The sequence below is a fragment of the Anolis carolinensis genome, chromosome 5 (assembly GCF_035594765.1).
Source record: "Anolis carolinensis isolate JA03-04 chromosome 5, rAnoCar3.1.pri, whole genome shotgun sequence".
In the NCBI taxonomy this organism is placed as follows: Eukaryota; Metazoa; Chordata; class Lepidosauria; order Squamata; family Dactyloidae; genus Anolis; species Anolis carolinensis.
In genome coordinates, this window is record NC_085845.1 from 202428032 (window position 1) to 202451441 (window position 23410).

Genomic DNA, 23410 nt, shown 5'->3' on the forward strand with positions numbered 1-23410 from the left:
GACATGACAAGCAGGGAAGATAAATCTGGACGGAAATCAAACTATAATCCTAGACTCATAGTGTGGGAAGGGGCTCCCAAAGGCACACCCAGTCCAACCCCCTTCTGCCAGGCAGGCAGTCACAATCCAAGCCCTCCTAACAGATGGTCATCCAGCCTCTGCTTAAAAATCTCCAGAGAAGGCGACTCCACCAGTCTCCAAGGCAGAAAGAAATGTATTCCGCTGCTGAACAGCAATTACAATCAGGAATTCCTTCCTACTATTAGGTGGAATCTCTTTTTCCTGTAATTTGAATCCTTTCCTCCATTGTGTCCTGGTCTCTGGAGCTTTTCTCTCCATCTCAGTGGGACATCCTTTCAAATACACTGTGTAACAACATTTGAAAAAAAATCCTGTTCCTGGTTTGAAAGTGTTATTTTCTGTTTCATTGTGTGGCACTTGAAAGTAATTGTTACACACCAGAAACTTTGTTCTTGTGGCAAACTTAATTGAATTACTTTAGACCAGAGGTCTTCAAACTTTTTAAGGGGAGGGCCGGGTGTTGGGTGGAGGATTTTAAGGGGAGGGCCAGACTGTTGGGTGGAGGATTATGATTAAATAATCCAAAATTAGGATTGTTGTTGTTGTTGTGTGCCTTCAAGTTGTTTCAAACTTAGGTCAACCCTAAGTCTAAAGTTTGGACAGAGGCCAGGTAAAGGACCTTGGAGGGCCGCATACAGCCCACGGACCTTAATTTGGGGACCCCTGCTTTAGACTCAGTGATGGCCAACCTATGACACGCGTGTCAGCACTGACACGCCTAGCCATTTTTGCTGACATGCTGCTGCATGCAGATTGTTTGGATGACTAATGTCTTTTGTGGCCAAATTTGGTGTGATTTGGTCCAGTGCTTTTGTTGTTTATTCCATGGGAATTATGCACATTACACACACACACACATATATATAAATACATAAAATCATTCTACTATTATTCTATTATTATTGTAGTATATTATTATTATATTATTATTATTATTATTATTATATTATTATTATATTATTCATTATTCATGACTACATTGAAACTACAATAGAGAGAAATCAGCGTAGAAATGGCAAGAGGTACCATAGATAGTTGTACATGGAAATAATGGTAGTAAATAGTTTTTGATTTATTAAATACAGTTATATATTACAATTATATATTTTTGTTATTTAAACTATATATATTGTGAAATTATGGTTTTTTCCTCGAAGTGACACACCACCAAAGTCGTGCTAGGTTTTTTGGTGAATTTTGACACACCAAGTGCAAAAGGTTGCCCATCATTGCTCTATGATGAGATAAATATTCATTGAAAATCTAGGGCAAAATATGCTGCAGGATGTCCTTCCCATAGAAACAAAGTTTTTGCAGCTTAATAAACATTTTTCATGTTTTTATGGTAGTTTAGGAAATGATACCGATAACCTAGGAACAAAATTTGTGTTACATAGTGATATTGAAACCTTGCTTTTGAAACCTTTGTCCATTCTGCTCTCCAGCCTCCACTTAAAGGCCTCCAGTGCGATCCATTTCACCATCAAGCCACTCTCATAGTCTAGAAATTCCTCCTAATATTGAGATGGACTCTTCTTCTTTTTTGCCATTTGAACCCATGGGCCTTGCCCTGCCGCCTCCCTCCCTCCTTCCACCTCCCTGCTTGGGCTTCCCATCCTCCCTGTCAGGTTTTTCCTGTCTGTCCTTCACCTCCAGTGAGCAATGTTTGGGAGGGGAAGCCGCAAGGATGCCTTGGCTTCGATTTTGGAGGCTTCCCTGATGTAGCAGGACTGATGCGGGCAAGTCTGTGCCTGGCCCTTCCTGCCCCGTCCTTTCTTCAGGGCCCTCCTGCCGAACAAGCCTTGGCCTGTTCCCCTGTGACTTGCCCGCCTGCCGCTCCCTCCTTTGACCCAAGCACCAACATGGGCCTTTCCTCTTGAGCTGGGAGGAAGTTGGAAGCTTCTCTGGTTGCCCTCCTGTCTCAACATCCCAGAATGGCCACTTTCCCCTGGTTTCAAGAAGGAAGTCAGATTGGGAGAGGAATGGGGCCTCTCTGGTTGAAAACAGGTGAGGAAAGTGTTTGGGCCCCCAGGCAGTGCTTTAGGGGTCCTCAAACACCCCTCTATTAAATATCAATAACAACAACAACATTAGTACCAGCTTCAAATGGAGAACCAAGCCTTTTTGCTGCCTTTTTGTTTCAACAACAACAATAGTAGTAGTAGTAGTATCTTCAGATGGACACCCAAGTCCTTGCCTCCTTTTTGCTGCCTTTGTTTCAACAACAACAATAGTAGTAGTAGTAGTAGTAATAGCAGCAGCAGCAGCAGCTTCAAATGGAGAAGCAAGCCCTTGCCTCCTTTTTGCTACCTTTGTTCCAACAACAACAACAACAACAGTAATAATAGTAGTAGTAGCTTCTAATGGAGAACCAAGCCCTGGCCTCCTTTTTGCTACCTTTGTTCCAACAACAACAACAACAGTAGTAGTAGTAGTAGTAGTAGTAATAGCAGCAGCAGCTTCAAATGGAGAATCAAGCCCTTGCCTCCTTTTTGCTACCTTTTTTCCAACAACAACATTAATATCAGCTTCAAATGGAGAACCAAGCCCTTGCCTCCTTTTTTCTGCCTTTTTTCCAACAACAACAACATTAATATCAGCTTCAAATGGAGAACCAAGCCCTTGCCTCCTTTTTTCTGCCTTTTTTCCAACAACAACATTAATATCAGCTTCAAATGGAGAACCAAGCCCTTGCCTCCTTTTTTCTGCCTTTTTTCCAACAACAACAACATTAATATCAGCTTCAAATGGAGAACCAAGCCCTTGCCTCCTTTTTGCTACCTTTTTTCCAACAACAACAACATTAATATCAGCTTCAAATGGAGAATCAAGCCCTTGCCTCCTTTTTGCTACCTTTTTTTCAACAACAACAACATTAATATCAGCTTCAAATGGAGAACCAAGCCCTTTCCTCCTTTTTGCTACCTTTTTTCCAACAACAACAACATTAATATCAGCTTCAAATGGAGAACCAAGCCCTTGCCTCCTTTTTGCTACCTTTTTTCCAACAACAACAACATTAATATCAGCTTCAAATGGAGAACCAAGCCCTTGCCTCCTTTTTTCTGCCTTTCTTCCAACAACATCATTAGTCTCAGTTTCAAATGGAAAACCAAGCCCTTGCCTCTTATTTGCTGCCTTTGTTCCAACAACAACAACAACAACAGTAGTAGTAGTAGTAATAGCAGCAGCAGCTTCTAATGGAGAACCAAGCCCTGGCCTCCTTTTTGCTACCTTCGTTCCAACAACAACAATAGTAGTACTAGCTTCAAATGGAGAACCAAGCCCTTGCCTCCTTTTTGTTGCCTTTGTTCCCATTCAGCACAAAATCACTGAAAATTATATCCCAGCTCCACAGAGATACTAAACACCCTATTTGCTCCTCCAGCAAAGTCTTACTCCTAATGCAGTCAAAGTGATGCAATATGTCACTTCCCATTGCCAGTTTGACTACAAAGAGGAGGGGAAAGGCCATTAAGATGCACTGTTGGTTGAGTTTGACCCATGGAGACCAATTGAGATGGATAGCTGATATCCCATATGGCAGAGTCGCTCACCAGTGAGTCTTAAATCCCCCAAAGGCCCCGCATCCTGCCTGGTCTGGGAAGCTAAGCAGGGTCAGTACCCGTATGGGTCACCATCTGCAGAGGAAGGAACTGTCAAAACCACCGCTGAGTCTTTCTTGCATAAGAAAACCCATTGGGGTTACTATATGCCGGCAAGCCCCCAACATCCAAAGCCCACCCTGGACTCTAAGTCCCTTCCCTTCCCCAAATAACGCCGCTCTGACTCTCTCTTCCTCCTTTGCCTCCAGCGCTGAGGAGTGCAAACAGGTTTGCTGGGCTCTGAGAGACTTCACCAGACTGTTCCGGTAGCCTGCGTCTCCTTCACTCTGCCTGTCTCCCAGGTAAGCAAAGGCCCTCCCTTTGGATCTCAGCATCCCCTGGGCTTGGGTACTACTAACCTCCGTATTCTATAACTGTGTTGCTCCACCCTGTAGAATCCTGGGATTCAAGGTGTGATTGGAGCTCCAGGGGTCTCTGGCAAAGAATTCTAGATATCTCTTGAGGTCTATGTTTCTATCTATTTGTTTTAGTCTACCTATCTCATCTATCCATCTATCTATCTTAAAGGGTTGGACCCTTGTAGTCTCTTCCAACTCTCTGAATCTGTTAGTTTATCTATCTACGTACTCTTAAAGGTTTGGACTGGATGGTCCCTGGGGTCCTTTCCACATCTCTATCTATCTATCTATCTATCTATCTATCTATCTATCTATCTATCTATCCTTCTATCCTTCTATCTATCTAATCTATCCTTCTATCTAATCTATCCATCTTAAAGGGTTGGACTGGATGACCCTTGCAGTCCCTTCCTCTCTTCCATGAATCCATGATTCTATTTATCTAATCCTAAAGGGTTGGACTGGATGCTCCTTGGTGTCTCTTCCAACTCTATGAGCCTATGATTCTTCCATCTCTGTCTGTCTGTCTGTCTATCTATCTATCTATCTATTCATCCATCCCTCCATCTAAGAGGGTTGAACTGGATGGTCCTTGGGTTCCCTTCCAACTCTGTGAGTCTATCATTCTGTCATCCATCTGTCTATCCATCAGTCTCTCAGGGGTTGGAGTGGATGGCCCTTAGGATCTCTTCCAACTCTGTGAATCTATGATTCTATCTATCTATCTATCTATCTATCTTAAAGGGTTGGACTGGGGTCCCTTGGGGTCCTTTACAATTCTATGAGTCTAAGATTCTGTCATCTATCTAAACACCCAGCCATCTATCTCTCTATATCCATCTAAGAGGATTAAACTGGATAGTGCTTGGGGTCTCTTCCAACCCTACGAGTCTATGATTCTGCCATCTATATATCTGTCTATCCATCCATCTAAGAAAGTTGAACTCAGTGGTCCTTTTAGAGTCCCTTCCAACTCTTGTGAGTATGATTCTGTCATCTAGCTATCCCATCTCTCTCAGGGGATTGGACTGAATGGTCCTTGGGGTTTCTTCCAACTTTGTATCTTTGAGTCTATCATCTATCTATCCATTCAAGAGGGTTGAACTGGATGGTCTTTGGGGTCCCAACTCTATGAGCCTAGGATTCTGTCATCCATCTGTCTATTCATCCATCCATCTCTTTCTCAGGGGGTTGAACTGGATGGTCCTTGGGATCTCTTCCAACTCTATGTGTCTTTGATTCTGTCATTTACCTTATCTATCTTGTCATCCATCTATCCATCCAAGAGGGTTGAACTAGATGGTCCTTGGGGTCCCTTCCAGCTCAGAGTGGCTATGATTCTATCTGTCCATCTACCCATCCATCTAAGAGGGTTGAACTGGATGTTCCTTGGGGTCCCTTAGAACTCTGAGTATCTTTGATTCTGCCATCTATCTATCCATCCATCCATCGAAGAGGGTTGTACTCGATAGTCCTTGCGGTCTCTTCCAAGTCTATGATTCTGCCATATCTATATCTATCTATTCATCCACCCATCCATCTATCTATCCATCTAAGAGGGTTGAACTCTATGGTTTTGGGGTCTTTTCCAACTCTTGAGTGTTTGATTCTATCCATCTATCCATCCATCGAAGAGGGTTGAACTCGATGGTCCTTGGGGTCTCTTCCAAGTCTATGATTCTATGATTCTGCCATCTATCTATCTATTCATCCATCCATGCAAGAGGGTTGAATTCTATGGTCCTTGGGGTCTCTTCCAACTCTTGAGTGTCTATGATTCTATCTTTCCATCTATCCATTTATCCATCCATCTAAGAGGGTTGAACTGGATGGTCCTTGGGGTCCCTTCCAACTCTGAGTATCTTTGGTTCTGTCATCTGTCTATCTATTATCTAGCTATCTAGCTATCTATCGATCCATCTATCCATCCATCCATCCATCTAAGAGGCTTGAACTCTATGGTCCTTGGGTCTCTTCCGCTGCTTGAGTGTCTATGATTCCATATGTCCATCTATCCATCTACCCGTCCATCTAAGAGGGTTGAACTGGATAGTCCTTGGGGTCCCTTCCAACTCTATCTTTGGTTCTGTCATCTATCGATCGATTGAGCCATCCATCCTTGGGTTCCCTTCCAACTCTGAGTGTCTATGATTCTATCTTTCCATCTATCCATCCATCAAAGAGGGTTGAACTGGATGGTCCTTGGGGTCCCTTCCAACTTGAGTGTCTGTGATTCTATCTGCCTATATCCCTCAATCCATCTCTCTCAAGAAGTTGGACTAAATGTCCCTTGGGGCCCCCATGACCCCCGCTGACGTCCCCCCTGCCCCTGTCCCCCCCTCCTTTGTCTCCCTGCGCTTCCAGGAATGTCTTATTTTCAGAAGAGGAAATAAAACAACCCAGACGGCGCCCCACAACCAGCAGCAGCAGCAGACTTCTCCTTGCGGCCCAAGGGCTCCGACTCGCTCGGGGAGCCCGCCAACCCAGACGAGAGACTTCGCCGCGAGTGAAGAGTCGGTGAAGACCCTGCTTGTGAGTGAGAGAGAGAGAGAGAGAGAGAGAGAGAATAAAAAGAGAGAGAGAGGGAAGGAAGGAAGGAGGAAAGCGAAAAATCCACATTTTAAATAAACCCGGGGTTTAAGGGGTGGGGCGCGCGAACCTTATCTGCGACTACGGATGGCTGCAACTGACCTTACGGCATCAATCGCGGGGAGGGAGGGGGAAACTGCTTTTCCAGATGGACTTGCTTTAAAATAAAAAGAGAGAGAGAAATGGAGGAAAGAGAGAGGGAAAAAAACATACATAAAAAGGAGTAAAAAAAAGTTAAAAAAAAATACCGAAACGGATAAGAGGAGGAGAAAAGTCAGAGAATAAATTTGCTTGGCAGCAAAAACTAAAAAAAACAAACAAAAAAACAAAACAAAAAAGAGAAAAGGAATAATAAAAACGTTTTAAAAAAACCAAACTAAGCAACAAGGTTATAGAAAACTTTCTGTGAAATGAAAATAATAAAAGAATAATAACTTCAGGATCCGTGGGATTGGAAAACGAGACAAGGCATTCTCAATCGGAAACCCATTGTGAGCCCTGCGGGGGGAGAGAGAACGAGAGGGGAGTCCCAGTTTTAAATGTTCCCTTTTTTATTTTATTTCAATTTTAATTTTAATTTCATTTTTTTGCAAATTTTCCTTCCTGATTTCCAGAGCTCGGCCTCCCATTCCCAAAAAATCCCAGTGGGTGGGGAGGGGGAAAAAAGGAGATTTTTTATCATCTGCGAGAAGGGCGGTTGAGCAACCTGGAAGCCCCTTTAAGGGGATCGATCCCACCAGTCCATTGCTTACGTTGATGAACTCTTATAATATATATTATATTATAAATAACATATATATACATATTTTGTTTTTTTTTTCTTTTCCAAGTTGATTTTGGGATTCTCTTTTATTTTATTTTTTTAAATTTGGTTTCAATTCGTTTGGGAATTATTATTTTTTTTCTGTTCCTTTCTCTTTTTAAAAACCATGGCAGGGAGGGGGAAAGAGAGGCGGGGCTCTGGAGAAAAGCAGGAAGGGGCGGGACTTGGCGGGGCGGGGCAGGCGTGTCGTTGGACCGATCCGGCGCAGGAAGGAAGGAAGGAAAAGAGGAAGGGAGGGAGGGACGTTTCCCTGCGCAGACCGCGATTGTGCGATTGCGAGAAAGAGGGGCAGAGGGGATGCTGTTCCGTCTGGTGTTGTAGCCATCTCGAGAACAAGGGGGGAAAAACACACACAAAAAAAGACAATAAAAACAGACAAAACGTTAAAACGGGCGCCGTCTCAAGTCTCATTTGTTAAAGGGGAAGGCGGGCCGGGGGGGGGGGCTTGTAACGTGTTGGGGTTCACCCCGATTCTAAGGCACACTTCCCCCCCCTCCCCATATAAATATCTCTAAAAATAAGAAGTACATCTTAAAATTGTCAGGCGTGACGACGGTGGTGTGAGACCTTGGTTGCCGTGCAGGGTGGGTTCCAAAAATCATCATCCCGGTCTCACCTCCTTCTCCAGACTGTCTTCCCATGCGGAGAATCAGCACTGGTCAACAAACACTCCAGCAGGCGAAGGGTCAGTTGAAAACCAACTGTTGTTTAACTTTATTTACATAACTATTTACAGTTGCATTTCTCGGCTTCAGAGCATAGCATTCATATTCCATCTCCAGAGAATGCTCACGCCGAACACACCACACAACAGACGACACTCCCCTGCATTCCACAGATCAAGAAGGAAGTCCCGGTCAAACAAACTTGACCCCATTGGTCCTGTGATACGTCAATCAAAGCAGGTTCTTATTAACTCCATAACTACTGAAATGCCTTGCCGAAACTAACACAGAAGGCATTTCTAACAGCCTAGATTGATTTTAACATTTCACACAATTCACAATACCCTGACAATAATCACAGGAGCTTTTTGTTATGGGTTTGTTGAAAAACAAACTGCGTGCAGTCCTGTCCAGACTTATCCAGCCCTTTGTCGTATCCACAATGAGCAAAAGAAAACAAGCCAGGAAAATGGACGAAAAATAAAAAATTGACTCTTAAGTAGCAGAGTAATAAAAGACAATAAAACTTCCAGCAACAAAACTCACATAACGTTCCTTGCATTAAACTCATGCATCTTCATAGTAGGCTCTCAGCAAGTATTCCGTAAGTCCCCCAAAAACATTGCAAACATTTCCCAAAGTTATACCCCACTCAGGGAGTGGTTCAAGCTTGTTAGCCTTGATTGTTCTAATTACTCATCTATGAGTTGTAATTGACTAGGTGTTTTTCCCTTTACACACACATACACAAGTAGTGATCCCACAGAAACGTAGACAAATACATGCATATACAGTAATACGTGTATTCATGTGTATATATGCACAACATTATTATTAATAATAATAATAATAATAAACTTTATTTATATTCCGTTCTGTCTCCTATACAGCAACCATTTAAAGCCATTATACAGTTTTAACAAGGACAGGCAATGCATAGACAGAGGTAAAGGCTTTTCCCATCTTTTCCCATTTCCGGCATCTGGACGCTGTGCTCAACTTCAGCCACCGGGAGGGGAGCGTGCTGTCACTCCATCTTCCATGCCAAAGAGCTTAGACATCCTTCTTAGATGAATTGCCTTATGGACTCCTCTTTAAACCTCTCCATTTATTTAAAAACTGTACCTATTTATCTACTCACACTTCTATTTTCGATCTGCTAGGTGGGCAGGGAGCTGGGGCTGATGGCAAGTGCTCACCCCAACCCGGGCTTGAACTAATAACCTTTCAATCGGCAGGATTTTCTCCAGCCAGCAATTTAGCCTGCTGAGCTAAACTCGGCCCCCACACATACATATGTACGTAATATATACATATGCACACAGACATATACACACATACCTGCATACAGGAAGTTCCCAAGTTGCAAACTAGAGGTTCTGTAGGTTTGAATCTGTATGCATGTCGGAACAGGTACATTTTTAAGCATAACTCCAACTAAATACATACACACACACACTAGCTGTGCCCGGCCACGTGTTGCTGAGCCGTAGTCTGGTGGTTAGGATCCCTTTGGTTAGGAAGCATCCTGGCTTTGAAGCTGTAAGGCTGTTCAATGGTAATCAAGGTGGCCAACGGAGGACCCGTCTGGTTAGGAAGCATCCTGGCTTTGGAGCTGCAAGGCTGTTCCGCCATGGCAACTTTTTTTTTAAGTGGTGTTAGGCTCCGCACACAACTACGAGGTCCTCTGGGTAATGTAGTTGTTTCAGTTCCCCGGGGGCCTCTGTGTATGCGTGCTAAGCAATTGGGGTTTTCTGTGTTGACGAAGGCTTTCATGGCCGGGATCACAGGGTTGTTGTATGTCTTTTGGGCTGTGTGGCCATGTTCCAGAAGTATTATCTCCTGATGTTTCGCCTATATCTATGGCAGGCATCCTCAGAGGTTGTGAGGCATGGATAAACTAGGCAAGGAAGGTAAATATTTATCTGTGGAGAGTCCAGGGTGTGGCAAGAGTTTCTGGTTTTCTGTTATGTAGACTTTATTTTTCTAGGTTTTTTTATTGGAAGACATAGATTGGACGACTATGTCTTTTGTGGCCAAATTTGGTGTGATTTGGTTCAGTGGTTTTGTTGTTTATTCCATGGGGAAAACGCACATTACATATATACATACATACATAAATATGTGTGTGTGTGTGTGTGTGTGCGTAAACAATCTTTGAGTTGCATAGGGAAGGGTGAGCACTCCTGTGGGATTTCCTTTGCTGTCTGTGCCCTTGTTAAGAGATTGCACTTTCTGTCCCTGTGAGAATTTTGGAAAATTTGGCTTGTTGTGGAAACAAGGATTGGAGATCAAGCTTTCCCTAGTATAATAACTCTTCCAGGAATGGATTTCCCTTCCATCGGATGGGAAGATTCTTCTCACTTCCTGCTGTCTCAGCCCCGTTTATAACCAGGCATAGTTTTCAAATCAAATGTTACCCTTTCTACTCGAATCTAACGCTCCCCTTTTTTTGGGCTAAAATTGGGAGTGCTCATTAGATCCATGAAATATGGTAATCTTAGTGCTGAGCCCAAGCGAAAGGGGAAGCTGCATCTAGGTCTCCTATTTGAGGGACGTCATCTCTAGTTTAATGCCCACGGCTCAATGCTACACCATCCCGGGATGTATGGTTTGGCGAGGCTCCAGCATTCTTTGACAGAGAAGGCTCAAGACCTTGTAAAATGGTGTTGTGGAATTTCGTTTGGACGCGGGTGAAGAAAGCAGACTGACAGCAGAAGTTGTCTTCAAGATAGTTGACTTTTGGCCAAGAGCAGGTGACAATGTTAGCTAATGCCCAGAAAACGCAATGCCACACCTTGCCTGTAGTGGCTTTCCAATTTATACAATTTTACAGAAGCATGCGCAGAAAGCTAACTGACAATGGAATTTGCTGACTATTACAATCCTTTTGGACATGCGTAGTTGCCTTGTAACTTACATAACTCATTACTCATCACATCAGGTGAAGTGTCCATAGTTTGCTCCACGTATGCACTATCCTCAGGTGACATGTTCATAGTTCATCCAGCAGCCAAATCATTACTGTAGTTTGCATGACCTTACATTATGAGCAAAGAGCAAATGTCAGGCAGAACATGTCCTGTCAACACTTTCATGGAAAAACAAGATTTTTGAGTAAGGGTCATCTAGGTAAGGGATTATTAGGGTCTTTAAATAAAATATTCAAGAGCTGCTACATTAATGGCAGCCCCAGGACTCCATAGCATTGAACCAAGGCAGTTGAAGTGGGTTTGTTCTTCATCATAGATGCACCCCAAGGTTTTCTTTCCGTTTCTGGAAGCTTTGGTGCTCTAACACTTTTGTTTTTAAAGAAGGAAACCTAAGCAGGCAGCAAGTATGATGCACATTTTTTGTGGCCAAATTACAAAGAGTGCACTTCTTGCCGCTGCGCATTGCATTCAGCAACACAAAATTACATTTTTGGTAGGGGTTTTCGAAATTGAGGTGTGCATTAGATTCAATGGCACATGGAGTCAATACAGTGTATATGCACTCATACACACATTGTATTACTCCACTATCATCAACATTCTCCCTATGACGAGAAAGGTGGGATCAAAATCAAGATGATGATAATAATAATAATAATAATACGGTATATTATGTGTGTGTGTGTGTGTGTGTGTGTATACACATACATACACACACATACATATACACATAAATATACATACATGCACACACTATATACTATATTTCTTCAATTCTAAGAAGCACTTTTCTCCCCATGTAAACATTTCTAAAATGTCTTGCAGTTTAGAATCACAGGTGCTTTGTGATGTCCTCAATACTCAGATGCCCCCTTTCCCCATGCTTTGTGTATGTATATGTGTGTGTGCACACATATATTTAATTCTAAGACATTGTGTGCACACTAATTTGAGCATCAACATAAAGTTATACACACACACACATATATATACATACATACACATACATACATATATGCATACCTACATCTGTGATTCTAAAATATGTTCCATTTTGTGTGTGTGTGTTTGTGTGTGTGTGTTACAATTGAAGATACATTAGAGTCTTACTTATCCAACATAAACAGGCCAGCAGAATGTTGGATAAGCAAAAATGTTGGATAATAAGGAGGGATTAAGGAAAAGCCTATTAAACATCAAATTAGGTTATGATTTTACAAATTAAGAACCAACACATCATTTTATATCAACAAATTGATAGAAAAAGCAGTTCAATACATGGTAACGTTATGCAGTAATTACTGTATTTATGAATTTAGCACCAAAACATTGCAATGTATTGAAAACATTGACTACAAAAACATTCACTACTAAAAGGCAGACTGCGTTGGATAATACGGAATGTTGGATGAGCAAAGGTTGGATAAGTGAGACTCTACTGTATTTCACTATCATCAACATGGTGCCTTGTGTCCCTATGGGGCGAAAGGTGGGATTGAAACCAATATAATAACAACAACAACAACAACATAATGAGGTTGACCGGCTATATCTGCCTAGAAGAGCCGTGGCAATTTGAGGCCCCTTTTACACTGCCTAATAATATAACAATAATAAAAACAGGAAAACTCATGACCATTCATCATTTTCTGCACCCTCGCAGTGATGTTGACCGGCTATATCTGCCTAGAAGATCAGGGGGCAGAGGACTCTTACAAGTCAAACAAGCAGTCAAAGAAGAAGAACACGCCCTGGCAGAATATGGAAAGTAAAGTGAAGAACCTGCTTTGATTGAAGTCAAAAATCAGAAACTCCTCAAAGCACAGCAGACAAAGAATCAGTACAAGAAAGCCGCACTACAAACTAGAGCTGACAGCTGGCACAACAAAACATTGCATGGAAAGTTCCTTGAGAAAATTGAAGGAAAAGCTGATAAGGAGAAGACCTGGCTCTGGCTCACGAATGGGACCCTGAAGAAGGAGACACAAGGCCTGATCCTTGCAGCCCAGGAGCAAGACATCAGGACAAAGGCCATTAATAATAATAATAATAATATAATATCTGCCTAGAAGATCAGGGGGCAGAGGACTCTTGCAAGTCAAACAAGCAGTCAAAGAAAAAGAACATGCCCTGGCAGAATATGGAAAGCAAAGTGAAGAACCTGCTTTGATTGAAGTCAAAAATCAGAAACTCCTCAAAGCACAGCAGACAAAAAAACCAGTACAAGAAAACTGCACTACAAACTAGAGCTAACAGCTGGCACAACAAAACATTGCATGGGAAATTCCTTGACAAAACTGAAGGAAAAACTCAGCTGCTATCAGGACCTCAAGATTGAACTTCAAAGACGCTGGCAGAAACCAGTGCAGGTGGTCCCGGTGGTGATGGGCACATTGGGTGCCGTGCCAAAAGATCTCAGCCGGCATTTGGAAACAATAGGCATTGACAAAATCACGATCTGCCAACTGCAAAAGGCCACCCGACTGGGATCTGCACGCATCATCCGAAAATACATCACACAGTCCTAGACACTTGGGAAGTGTTCGACTTGTGATTTTGTGATACGAAATCCAGCATGTCTGTCTTGTTTGCTGTGTCATAGTAATAAAATAATAATATAATGCGTCTTAGAATCATGAGTACTTTGTGTGCGCATGCAGAAATATGGCATACAGTGCGTGTGTGTGTGTGTGTGTGTGTGTGTGTGTATATATATATATATATATATATATATATATATATATATATACACACACACACATATACATACATACACACATATATATACATACACTATATACCATATTTCTTCATTTCTAAGAAGCACTTTTCTCCCCATATAAACATTTCTAAAAATGTGTTGCATCTTAGAATCACTGGTGCTTTGTATATGTGTGTATGCATATATTCAATTCTAAGATGTCATTGCTTGTGAGATGCACACTATTTTCGGTATCAACATAAGTTATATACACACACACCTGTGATTCTAAGATGTGCTCCATTTTGGGGTGTGTGTGTTACAACTGAAGTAATAGGCTAAAGCCCTTTTTTTGTTGGTGGTGCTGAAATCAGTGTTGCGTCTTAGAATCCAGGAAATACAGTCATTCCTTCACATTCGTAGTTTGATTATGTAACAAAATTTGGAAAAAAAGATCTGTTCCTGGTTTGAAAGTGTTATTTCCTGTTTAATTGTGTGGCCCTTACTTTGAAAGTCATCGTTCTACTCCAGAAACGTTGCTTTTGTGCCACAAACTACGTTGAATGGGTTGAGACTCGATTACGAGTTGTTTTGTAGGATGTCCTTTCCACAAAAACAAAGATTTGGCAACTTAATAAACTTTTACCATGTTTTTTTTAATGATAGAACCAGTTAGGAAATGATATTTATAATCCAGGAACAAAAATGGTGTTACCGGATTGCTGCCTGATACTATGAGGGTTGAATGAAAAGTAATGCCTCCACCTTTGTAACTCCTCATCAGATGGCAGTGCTGGTCTGCGGCAGGTCCTGGCTTGTTCAGGAGACTCTCCTCTACAGTTAGTTCCATTGGGCAGGAAGCCTTAGTATTGAACGGTTGTGATGTTAAAGTGCCAAGTATGGAACCCTGCGCAGACGGGGAAGCCTTAGCATTGAACGGTTGTGTTGTTAAAGTGCCAAGTATGGAACCCTGCGCAGACGGGGAAGCCTTAGCATTGAACGGTTGTCTTGTTAAAGTGCCAAGTATGGAACCCTGCGCAGACGGGGAAGCCTTAGCATTGAACGGTTGTCTTGTTAAAGTGCCAAGTATGGAACCCTGCGCAGACGGGGAAGCCTTAGCATTGAACGGTTGTGTTGTTAAAGTGCGAAGTATGGAACCCTGCGCAGACGGGGAAGCCTTAGCATTGAACGGTTGTGTTGTTAAAGTGCCAAGTATGGAACCCTGCGCAGACGGGGAAGCCTTAGCATTGAACGGTTGTGTTGTTAAAGTGCGAAGTCTGGAACCCTGCGCAGACGGGGAAGCCTTAGCATTGAATGGTTGTGTTGTTAAAGTGCGAAGTCTGGAACCCTGCGCAGACGGTCAATGTGACTTAAGCAACGTGCAGTCACTGAATTCCTGAGAGCAGAAGGTGTCACCCCAAAGGAGAAAGGCGTCACATTCATTCTCATAACGCGAGAGGAGTTCCTGGCAAATTTCAAGTCTGTGAGCTTTCATTTCAGGCGTCAGCATCCTTGGGTACCCATCGTGCACAGATCTTCCAATAACCAAGCCAACCAATAATGTGACCCACACATTCTTGTGAAATGCCGATGATGCTTGAAATTTCTCTCTGAGTGACACAACGATTGTCCTGAATCAATTCGTCCACCTTTTGTCAGAGTATTTCAATGATGGGCAACCTTATGCGCTTGGTGTGTCAAAATTCACCAAAAAACCTAGCATGACTTGGGTGGTGTTTCACTTTGAGTAAAAAACCATAATTTCACAATATACATAGTTTAAATAACAAAAATATATAATTGTAATATATAACTGTATTCAATAAATCAAAAACTATTTACTACCATTATTTCCATGTACAACAATCTATGGTACCTCTTGCAGCTTCCACGCTGATTTCTCTCTATTGTAGTTTCAATGTAGTCATGAACAATGAATAATATAATAATAATATAATTGTAATAATATAATAATAATAGAATATATATATATATATATATATATATATATATATATATATCATAATTCCCATGGAGTAAACAACAAAACCACTGGACCAAATCACACCAAATTTGGCCACAAAAGACAGTCATCCAATCAATCTACATGCAGCAGCATGCCAGCAAAAATGGCTAGGCGTGTCAGTGCTGACACGCGTGTCATAGGTTGGCCATCACTGGAGTATTTGCAGCGCAGCAGTAGTTGGATGGAAGCAGTGGAACGCAGAACGAAGAGACACTCAGAGTCGTTGGTAAAACTATTTACAAAGTTTTAGTGTATGCAGCAATAATCAACACAAACAGACTTGCAGACAACAGACGAACACAGGACTGCTCTGTTCTCCAACAGAACTTGACTCGAACTCTAGGCAGACAGAACTGAACTGAACTGAACTGAACTGATGCAGTCGTTATGCACAAACACTTGTGTCTGGATACTCCCTAGTTCCAGCCACGCATCAAGGTCATCATAGCTTCTTGGCAATTAACGCTTTCCACACTATGGTACATTCTGGATGATGCAATCAGTTGCAATACAAGCATGGCACAAGTTGCATTTAAACACTATCAATACACAAATCCCACATTAACACCTTTTGCCTGTGAAACTCAGTGGTTACTGTCACAGGATGTCAAACTCTTTGTCACACAAGTCAGATGTTCCCACTTCAACATCTTTAAGCTCACTCGCCCAACGATGCACAGGACTCACATCACCACAATCCCCATAAACAGCTTGCATTCTCTGAGGAATCTCCTTTGGGGTGACACCTTCTGTGGTCAAGAATTCAGTGACCGCACGTTGCTTAAGTCGCATTGCCCGACCGTCTGTGCACGGTTCCATACTTGGCACTTTAACAACACAACCGTTCAATGCTAAGGCTTCCCTCCAAATGGAACTAACTGTAGAGGAGAGTCTACTGAACAAACCAGGACCTGCCGCAGACCAGGACTGCCATCTGTTGAGGAGTTACGAAGGTGGAGGCATTACTTTTCATTCAACCCTCGTAGTTTGTGTTCATGTGGAATTACGAGGGGTGCCTTTCAACAACCCTCCGGCCCTTTTAGCTCAGTCGTAAATGTTGACATCCCCAGCAAGCACAGTCTTGTGCCCTCTTGGTCCACTTACCCATCTCACCTTGTAGATACCCTTGACCGTCCTTTCGGCCCATCCTTTCCTTCCCACCTGTCCCCAGGTGAAGAGCAGTGGCTGCCCATTTGTGCCACATCCCACAAAAGAAAAGGAACTTTTGACTCACATAACCACATGTATTTATTGCAGCACGGCTCTATGTTTGCTAGGTCTGGTTGCCCACATACATTCTGGGCAAATGCTCCTCGCCAAGCACCAGTGCTTGCCATGCTTAGGTGGGCCACACATTGCAAAACTTGACCTATGGCAGACGTGGGCCAAGTCCTATCGAAGTCCTAGAAACGGCAGCATCGCCATGGTCCAATTGCACCCGAACTGGATTTGGCACCTTTATGACTTCTGAAGTGATGCTCCTTTGGACTTTCCAAATCCAAAACTGTTTCCTTTTAAACTCTGGTGATGTTTCCTACCAAAAAAAGTGTCAGTTTGGACAAAAGGACAGAACCTTTGGATGTCCAAGCCATGCTTCTTGTCTTCATCTATGGAGACCTTTCCCAGCAAACAGTGAGTCTCTTGGTGGCTTTTCTGCTGCTTCCAGCAGGTAGGCTTACCTTTTGTAAAGGCTAGATGTTGCCGGACTACAACTCCCAGCATCCCCTCCCACTGGCTTTTGTGAAGCCAAAACCTTATTCTATCCAGAAGGACACATATTGGGGTGTTGTGTTGTTCCATATTTCCCACTCCTGCATTGAGCAATGGCTCTTCCGGACATCATGACGGCTGTTCATCAAGAAGCAACTTCAAAGTCCATTAGGTCCAATGTCCGGGTCAAGCCGTTGTCTCCGGGATGCCCAAGGCCAGGGCATTTGGACAACTGACCCCTCCATCTCACGCCACCCAAACATAGCCTTCGGTCTTCGAAACCAGCAATGCATCCATCAGGATCTGTATTGGGCCAGTTTTCCCAGTGTCCAAATCTGTTGCCACAATGCCTTGCCAGCCGTGCATATATCCAACATCCATGTGCTTGCTTATGGCAGTGGATCGCAGTCGCTTTGCCCCGTATCCCACCCCACCCCAAAGGGACGGACCCAGTGTCTCCCAGATCGATGGAACGAAGCCAAACTGGTCCAGAAATCCTTGTGGATTTTGCAAAGTTTCAAAGGTGATGATGCCTCACTCGGTTTCCCGTTGGGCGCCTTCACGGTTGCATAGGCCAGGTCTCCTGCTCCGGCGGTGGTGGTGGTGGTGGTTGTGGTTGCAATGCCTGGCCTTGTTGTGTCTGCCAGAGCTGGTGCAGCTCCTTGAACTGCTCCACCATCCGGTCCTTGAGGTCCGGGTGCGAGATCTGGAGGCGGACGCTGTCGGCTGACCAGGAGAGCTCCCCGGAGAACATCTCCAGCAAGAGCCGGGCTGCCACCGGGACCACCTGGGAAGGAGGAAGGAGAAGAGTCAAGGAAGGAGAATACGACAGGCATCACCACCACAGTCTTCTTCCGTTAGGAAATACACTACACTTGAAGTAGCCACACAGGAGTCAGGAATAGAGAAAACGAGGGAGAGGCCATGAATAGTAGTAGTTTATCTGGATGACATCAATAGTTGTTTGGATGGATGGATGGATGAAAGGAAGGAAGAGAGTTACCTAGATGGATGGATAGATGGAATAGTTATTTGGATGGATGGATGGAAGGAAAGAAGGAAAGGAAAGGAGGAAGGAAAGGGGGAGGAAGGAAGGAACGGTTACCTAGATGGATGGATAATAATAATTTGGATGGATGGATGGATGGAAGGAAGGAAAGAAGGAAGAGAGAGTTACTTAGACGGATGGATAGATAGAATAGTTATATGGATGGAAGGAAGGAAAAAAGGAAAGAAGGAAGGAAGAGAGGGTTACTTAGATGGATGGATAGATATAATAGTTATTTGGATGGATGGATGGATGGAAGGAAAAAAGGAAAGGAAAGAAGGAAGGAAGAGAGTTACTTAGACGGATGGATAGATAAAATAGTTACTTAGACGGATGGATAGATAGAATAGTTATTTGGATGGATGGATGGATGGATGGATGGATGGATGGATGGATGGATGGATGGATGGAAGGAAGGAAAGAAGGAAGGAAGGAAAGAAGGAAGAGAGTTACTTAGACGGATGGATAGATAAAATAGTTATTTGGAGGGATGGATGGAAGGAAGGAAAGAAGGAAGAGAGAGTTACTTAGACGGATGGATAGATAGAATAGTTATTTGGATGGATGGATGGATGGATGGATGGATGGATGGATGGATGGATGGATGGAAGGAAGGAAGGAAGGAAGGAAGGAAGGAAGGAAGGAAGGAAGGAAGGAAGGAAGGAAGGAAAGAAGGAAGAGAGAGTTACTTAGACAGATGGATAGATAGAATAGTTATATGGATGGAAGGAAGGAAAAAAGGAAAGGAAAGAAGGAAGGAAGAGAGGGTTACTTAGATGGATGGATAGATATAATAGTTATTTGGATGGATGGATGGATGGAAGGAAGGAAAAAAGGAAAGGAAAGAAGGAAGGAAGGAAGAGAGCTACTTTTATGGATGGATAGATAGAATAGTTATTTGGATGGATGGATGGAAGGAAGGAAAAAAGGAAAGGAAAGAAAGAAGGAAGAGAGTTACTTGGATGGATAGATAGAATAGTTATTTGGATGGATGGATGGATGGATGGATAGAAGGAAGGAAGGAAGGAAGGAAGGAAGGAAAGAAGGAAGAGAGTTACTTAGACGGATGGATAGATAAAATAGTTACTTAGACGGATGGATGGATAGAATAGTTATTTGGATGGATGGATGGATGGATGGATAGAAGGAAGGAAGGAAGGAAGGAAGGAAGGAAAGAAGGAAGAGAGTTACTTAGACGGATGGATAGATAAAATAGTTATTTGGAGGGATGGATGGATGGATGGATGGAAGGAAGGAAAAAAGGAAAGAAGGAAGAGAGAGTTACTTAGACGGATGGATAGATAGAATAGTTATTTGGATGGATGGATGGATGGATGGAAGGAAGGAAAAAAGGAAAGAAGGAAGGAAGGAAGGGAGAGAGTTAATTAGACGGATGGATAGACAGAATAGTTATTTGGATGGATGGATGGATGGAAAAAAGGAAAGAAGGAAGAGAGAATTACTTGGATGGATGGATGGATGGATGGATGGAAGGAAGGATGGAAGGAAGGAAAGAAGGAAGAGAGAGTTAGACGGATGGATAGATAAAATAGTTATTTGGAGGGAGGGATGGATGGATGGATGGAAGGAAGGAAGGAAAGGAAAGAAGGAAGAGAGAGTTACTTAGACGGATGGATAGATAGAATAGTTATTTGGATGGATGGATGGATGGATGGATGGAAGGAAGGAAGGAAAAAAGGAAAGAAGGAAGAGAGAGTTACTTAGACGGATGGATAGATAGAATAGTTATTTGGAGGGAGGGATGGATGGATGGATGGAAGGAAGGAAGGAAAGGAAAGAAGGAAGAGAGAGTTACTTAGACGGATGGATAGATAGAATAGTTATTTGGAGGGAGGGATGGATGGATGGAAGGAAGGAAGGAAAAAAAGAAAGAAGGAAGAGAGAGTTACTTAGACGGATGGATAGATAGAATAGTTATTTGGATGGATGGATGGATGGATGGAAGGAAGGAAAAAAGGAAAGAAGGAAGGAAGGAAGGGAGAGAGTTAATTAGACGGATGGATAGACAGAATAGTTATTTGGATGGATGGATGGATGGAAAAAAGGAAAGAAGGAAGAGAGAATTACTTGGATGGATGGATGGATGGATGGAAGGAAGGATGGAAGGAAGGAAAGAAGGAAGAGAGAGTTAGACGGATGGATAGATAAAATAGTTATTTGGAGGGAGGGATGGATGGATGGATGGAAGGAAGGAAGGAAAGGAAAGAAGGAAGAGAGAGTTACTTAGACGGATGGATAGATAGAATAGTTATTTGGATGGATGGATGGATGGATGGATGGATGGAAGGAAGGAAGGAAAAAAGGAAAGAAGGAAGGAAGGAAGAGAGAGAGAGTTACTTAGATGGATGGATAGATAGAATAGTTATTTGGAGGGAGGGATGGATGGATGGAAGGAAGGAAGGAAGGAAAGGAAAGAAGGAAGAGAGAGTTACTTAGACGGATGGATAGATAGAATAGTTATTTGGATGGATGGATGGATGGATGGATGGATGGATGGATGGAAGGAAGGAAGGAAGGAAGGAAGGAAGGAAGGAAGGAAAAAAGGAAAGAAGGAAGGAAGGAAGAGAGAGAGTTACTTAGATGGATGGATAGATAGAATAGTTATTTGGAGGGATGGATGGAAGGAAGGGAAGGAAAGGAAAGGAAAGAATGGAAGAGAGAGATACTTGGATGGATGGATGGATGGATGGATGGATGGATGGATGGATGGATGGATGGAAGGAAGGGTTACCTAGATGGATGGATAGATAGGATAGCAATTTGGATGGATGGATGGAAAAAAGGAAGGAAGGAAAGAAGGAAAGAAAAGGAAAAAAGATGCCACAAATAATTATTGGAATGAAACAAGGGAGTGAGAGAGATGTCATGAATAGTTATGGTTAATCACCAAGCTGCAATAATCTTGCCAACCAGAAGGTTGAGAGTTTGAAGCCCTGGTCGGGGTGAGCTTCTGACTTTTAGCCCAGCTTCTGCCTACCCAATGGTTCAAAAATCAATGTGAGTGGATAAATAGGAACCGCATTAAAGTGGGGAGGTATTTAGACCCGGTTTCGTTAAGGAAAAAGGAGGAAGTTTACAAACAAAGAAAGCTCTTCTGCAGGGAGATGGAGCGACAGCACCCCCAGTGGCCGGAATTGAGCACAGCCTCCAAAGATGCCGAAAGATGGGAAAGCCTATATAATACCTCTATCTGTTGTCTGTCTTGTCATTGTCATAATAATCGGCATTGAATGTTTGCCGTATATATTCTGTGATCCGCCCTGAGTCCCATTTTGAGGTGGTAAAGGGCAGAATATCAATACTGAAAATAAATAAATAAATTTTAGTTATCTGGATATGACATGAATAGTTGTTTGGATGGATGGAAGATAGAGAAAGTAAGTGATCTGGATGAATGGAAAGATAGATTGAATAGTTATTTGGATGGAAGGGTAGAAGGGAAAGGAGAAGGAAGGAAGGAAGGAAGGAAGGAAGGAAGGAAGGAAGGAAAGAGCCATGAATAGTTATTGGAATAAAGCAAACAAGCGAGATATTATGAATAGTTATAGTTATCTGGATAGATAGATGTCATGAATGGATGGATGGATGGATGGATGGATGGATGGATGGATGGATGGAAGAGAGAGAGAGAAAGAAAGAATGAAGTTACCTGGATGGATGGATGGATGGATATATAGTTATGTGGATGAATGGATGGAAGAGAGAGAGAAAGAATGAAAGAATGAAGTTACCTGGATGGATGGATATATAGTTATGTGGATGGATGGATGGATGGATGGATGGATGGATGGATGGATCAAAGGTAATGAGAGAGAAATAGTTACCTGAATGAATGGATGGATAGAGAGAATGAAGCAAGCGAGCGAGAGATGCCATGAATAGTTATACTTATCTGGATGGATGGGTGAGTAGATAGATAGATACATGGAATATTATTCCGCTCTATCTCTCCGAGGGGAGTCAGGGCGGATAACAGAACACATACAGCAAACATTCAATGCCTTTATACAATTAACAAGGACAGACAATACATAAACAGAGGTAAAGGCTTCTCCCATCTTTTCCATTTCCGGCATCTGGAAGCTGTACTTGACTCCAGTCACCAGGGTGCGGAGGACTGTTGTCACTCCATCTTCCATGCCGAGGAGCTTTGTCATCCTTAGATGTCCTCCCAATTGGATCACTGGCATGTCCTTGTGGACACCTTTTGTTACCTCCCAGCTAAATGCAGTACCTATTCATCTACGCACATTTCTGTTTTCAATCTGCTATGTGGGCAGGGAACAGGGGCTGACAGCGGGTGCTCACCCCGACCCAGGCTTGAACTGCCAACCTTTCAATCGACAGGATTTGTGAAGATAGCGGTTTAGCCTACCGGACCCAAATAGCATTGTGGGCCACTTACTTGGACTGTGATGAGCTTCTTCTCTTTGGGCTTCCGGTCCGGCCATTCCTCTCCAAAACAGAAGAAAATCTCGTAGGGCGGGGGAGTGGTGCTTTGCCCTTTCTGGAACATAATGAGGCCTATAGATATATAGACACATAGAGAGAAAATAATCAGCAATGAACAAAATGAACCATTGAACCAAATCACACCAGATTTGGCCGCAAAAGACATAGTCATCCAAAATATGTCTTTCAAACAAAAAACCTAGAAAAATAAAGTCCAAATTAGAAGACCAGGAAAAGCTGTTTTTTCCCCTAGCTGCCAGTTAGAAGGGTAGGCCCTGCCCACTTCGTCTCCTAGCAACCCACTCAGCCACAATGGAGCTCAGGGCCTATTCCATTGTATTCCAGCTCACCAAACAAGGATTTGCATAAGAAAACGGCCAGGCATTGAGGCTGCAAG

At 42.9% G+C, this 23410-nt stretch overlaps 2 protein-coding genes across 6 annotated transcripts in view; one reads left to right on the plus strand and one right to left on the minus strand.

Annotated features, from left to right (window-relative positions):
- The window catches only part of tnpo3 (transportin 3), a 78748-nt gene extending 70898 nt beyond the window's left edge, over positions 1-7850 (plus strand). For 3 of the 4 annotated variants that reach the window (XM_062983380.1, XM_062983382.1, XM_062983383.1), the window contains exons 22-23: positions 3896-3988; positions 6410-7850. In XM_062983380.1, coding sequence (XP_062839450.1) covers positions 3896-3956 — 61 coding nt within the window. In that variant the 3' untranslated portion in view covers positions 3957-3988; positions 6410-7850. The remainder of the gene's footprint in view (positions 1-3895; positions 3989-6409) is intronic. The other variant, XM_062983381.1, reaches the window with a different exon arrangement.
- A 9728-nt stretch (positions 7851-17578) lies between these two features.
- Positions 17579-23410, minus strand: part of irf5 (interferon regulatory factor 5) — a 57312-nt gene continuing 51480 nt past the window's right edge. For both annotated transcript variants that reach the window (XM_062983385.1, XM_062983384.1), the window contains exons 8-9: positions 22967-23085; positions 17579-18279 (exon numbers count right to left, since the gene is read on the minus strand). In XM_062983385.1, the coding sequence (XP_062839455.1) occupies positions 18052-18279; positions 22967-23085 (347 nt within the window). In that variant the 3' untranslated portion in view covers positions 17579-18051. The remainder of the gene's footprint in view (positions 18280-22966; positions 23086-23410) is intronic.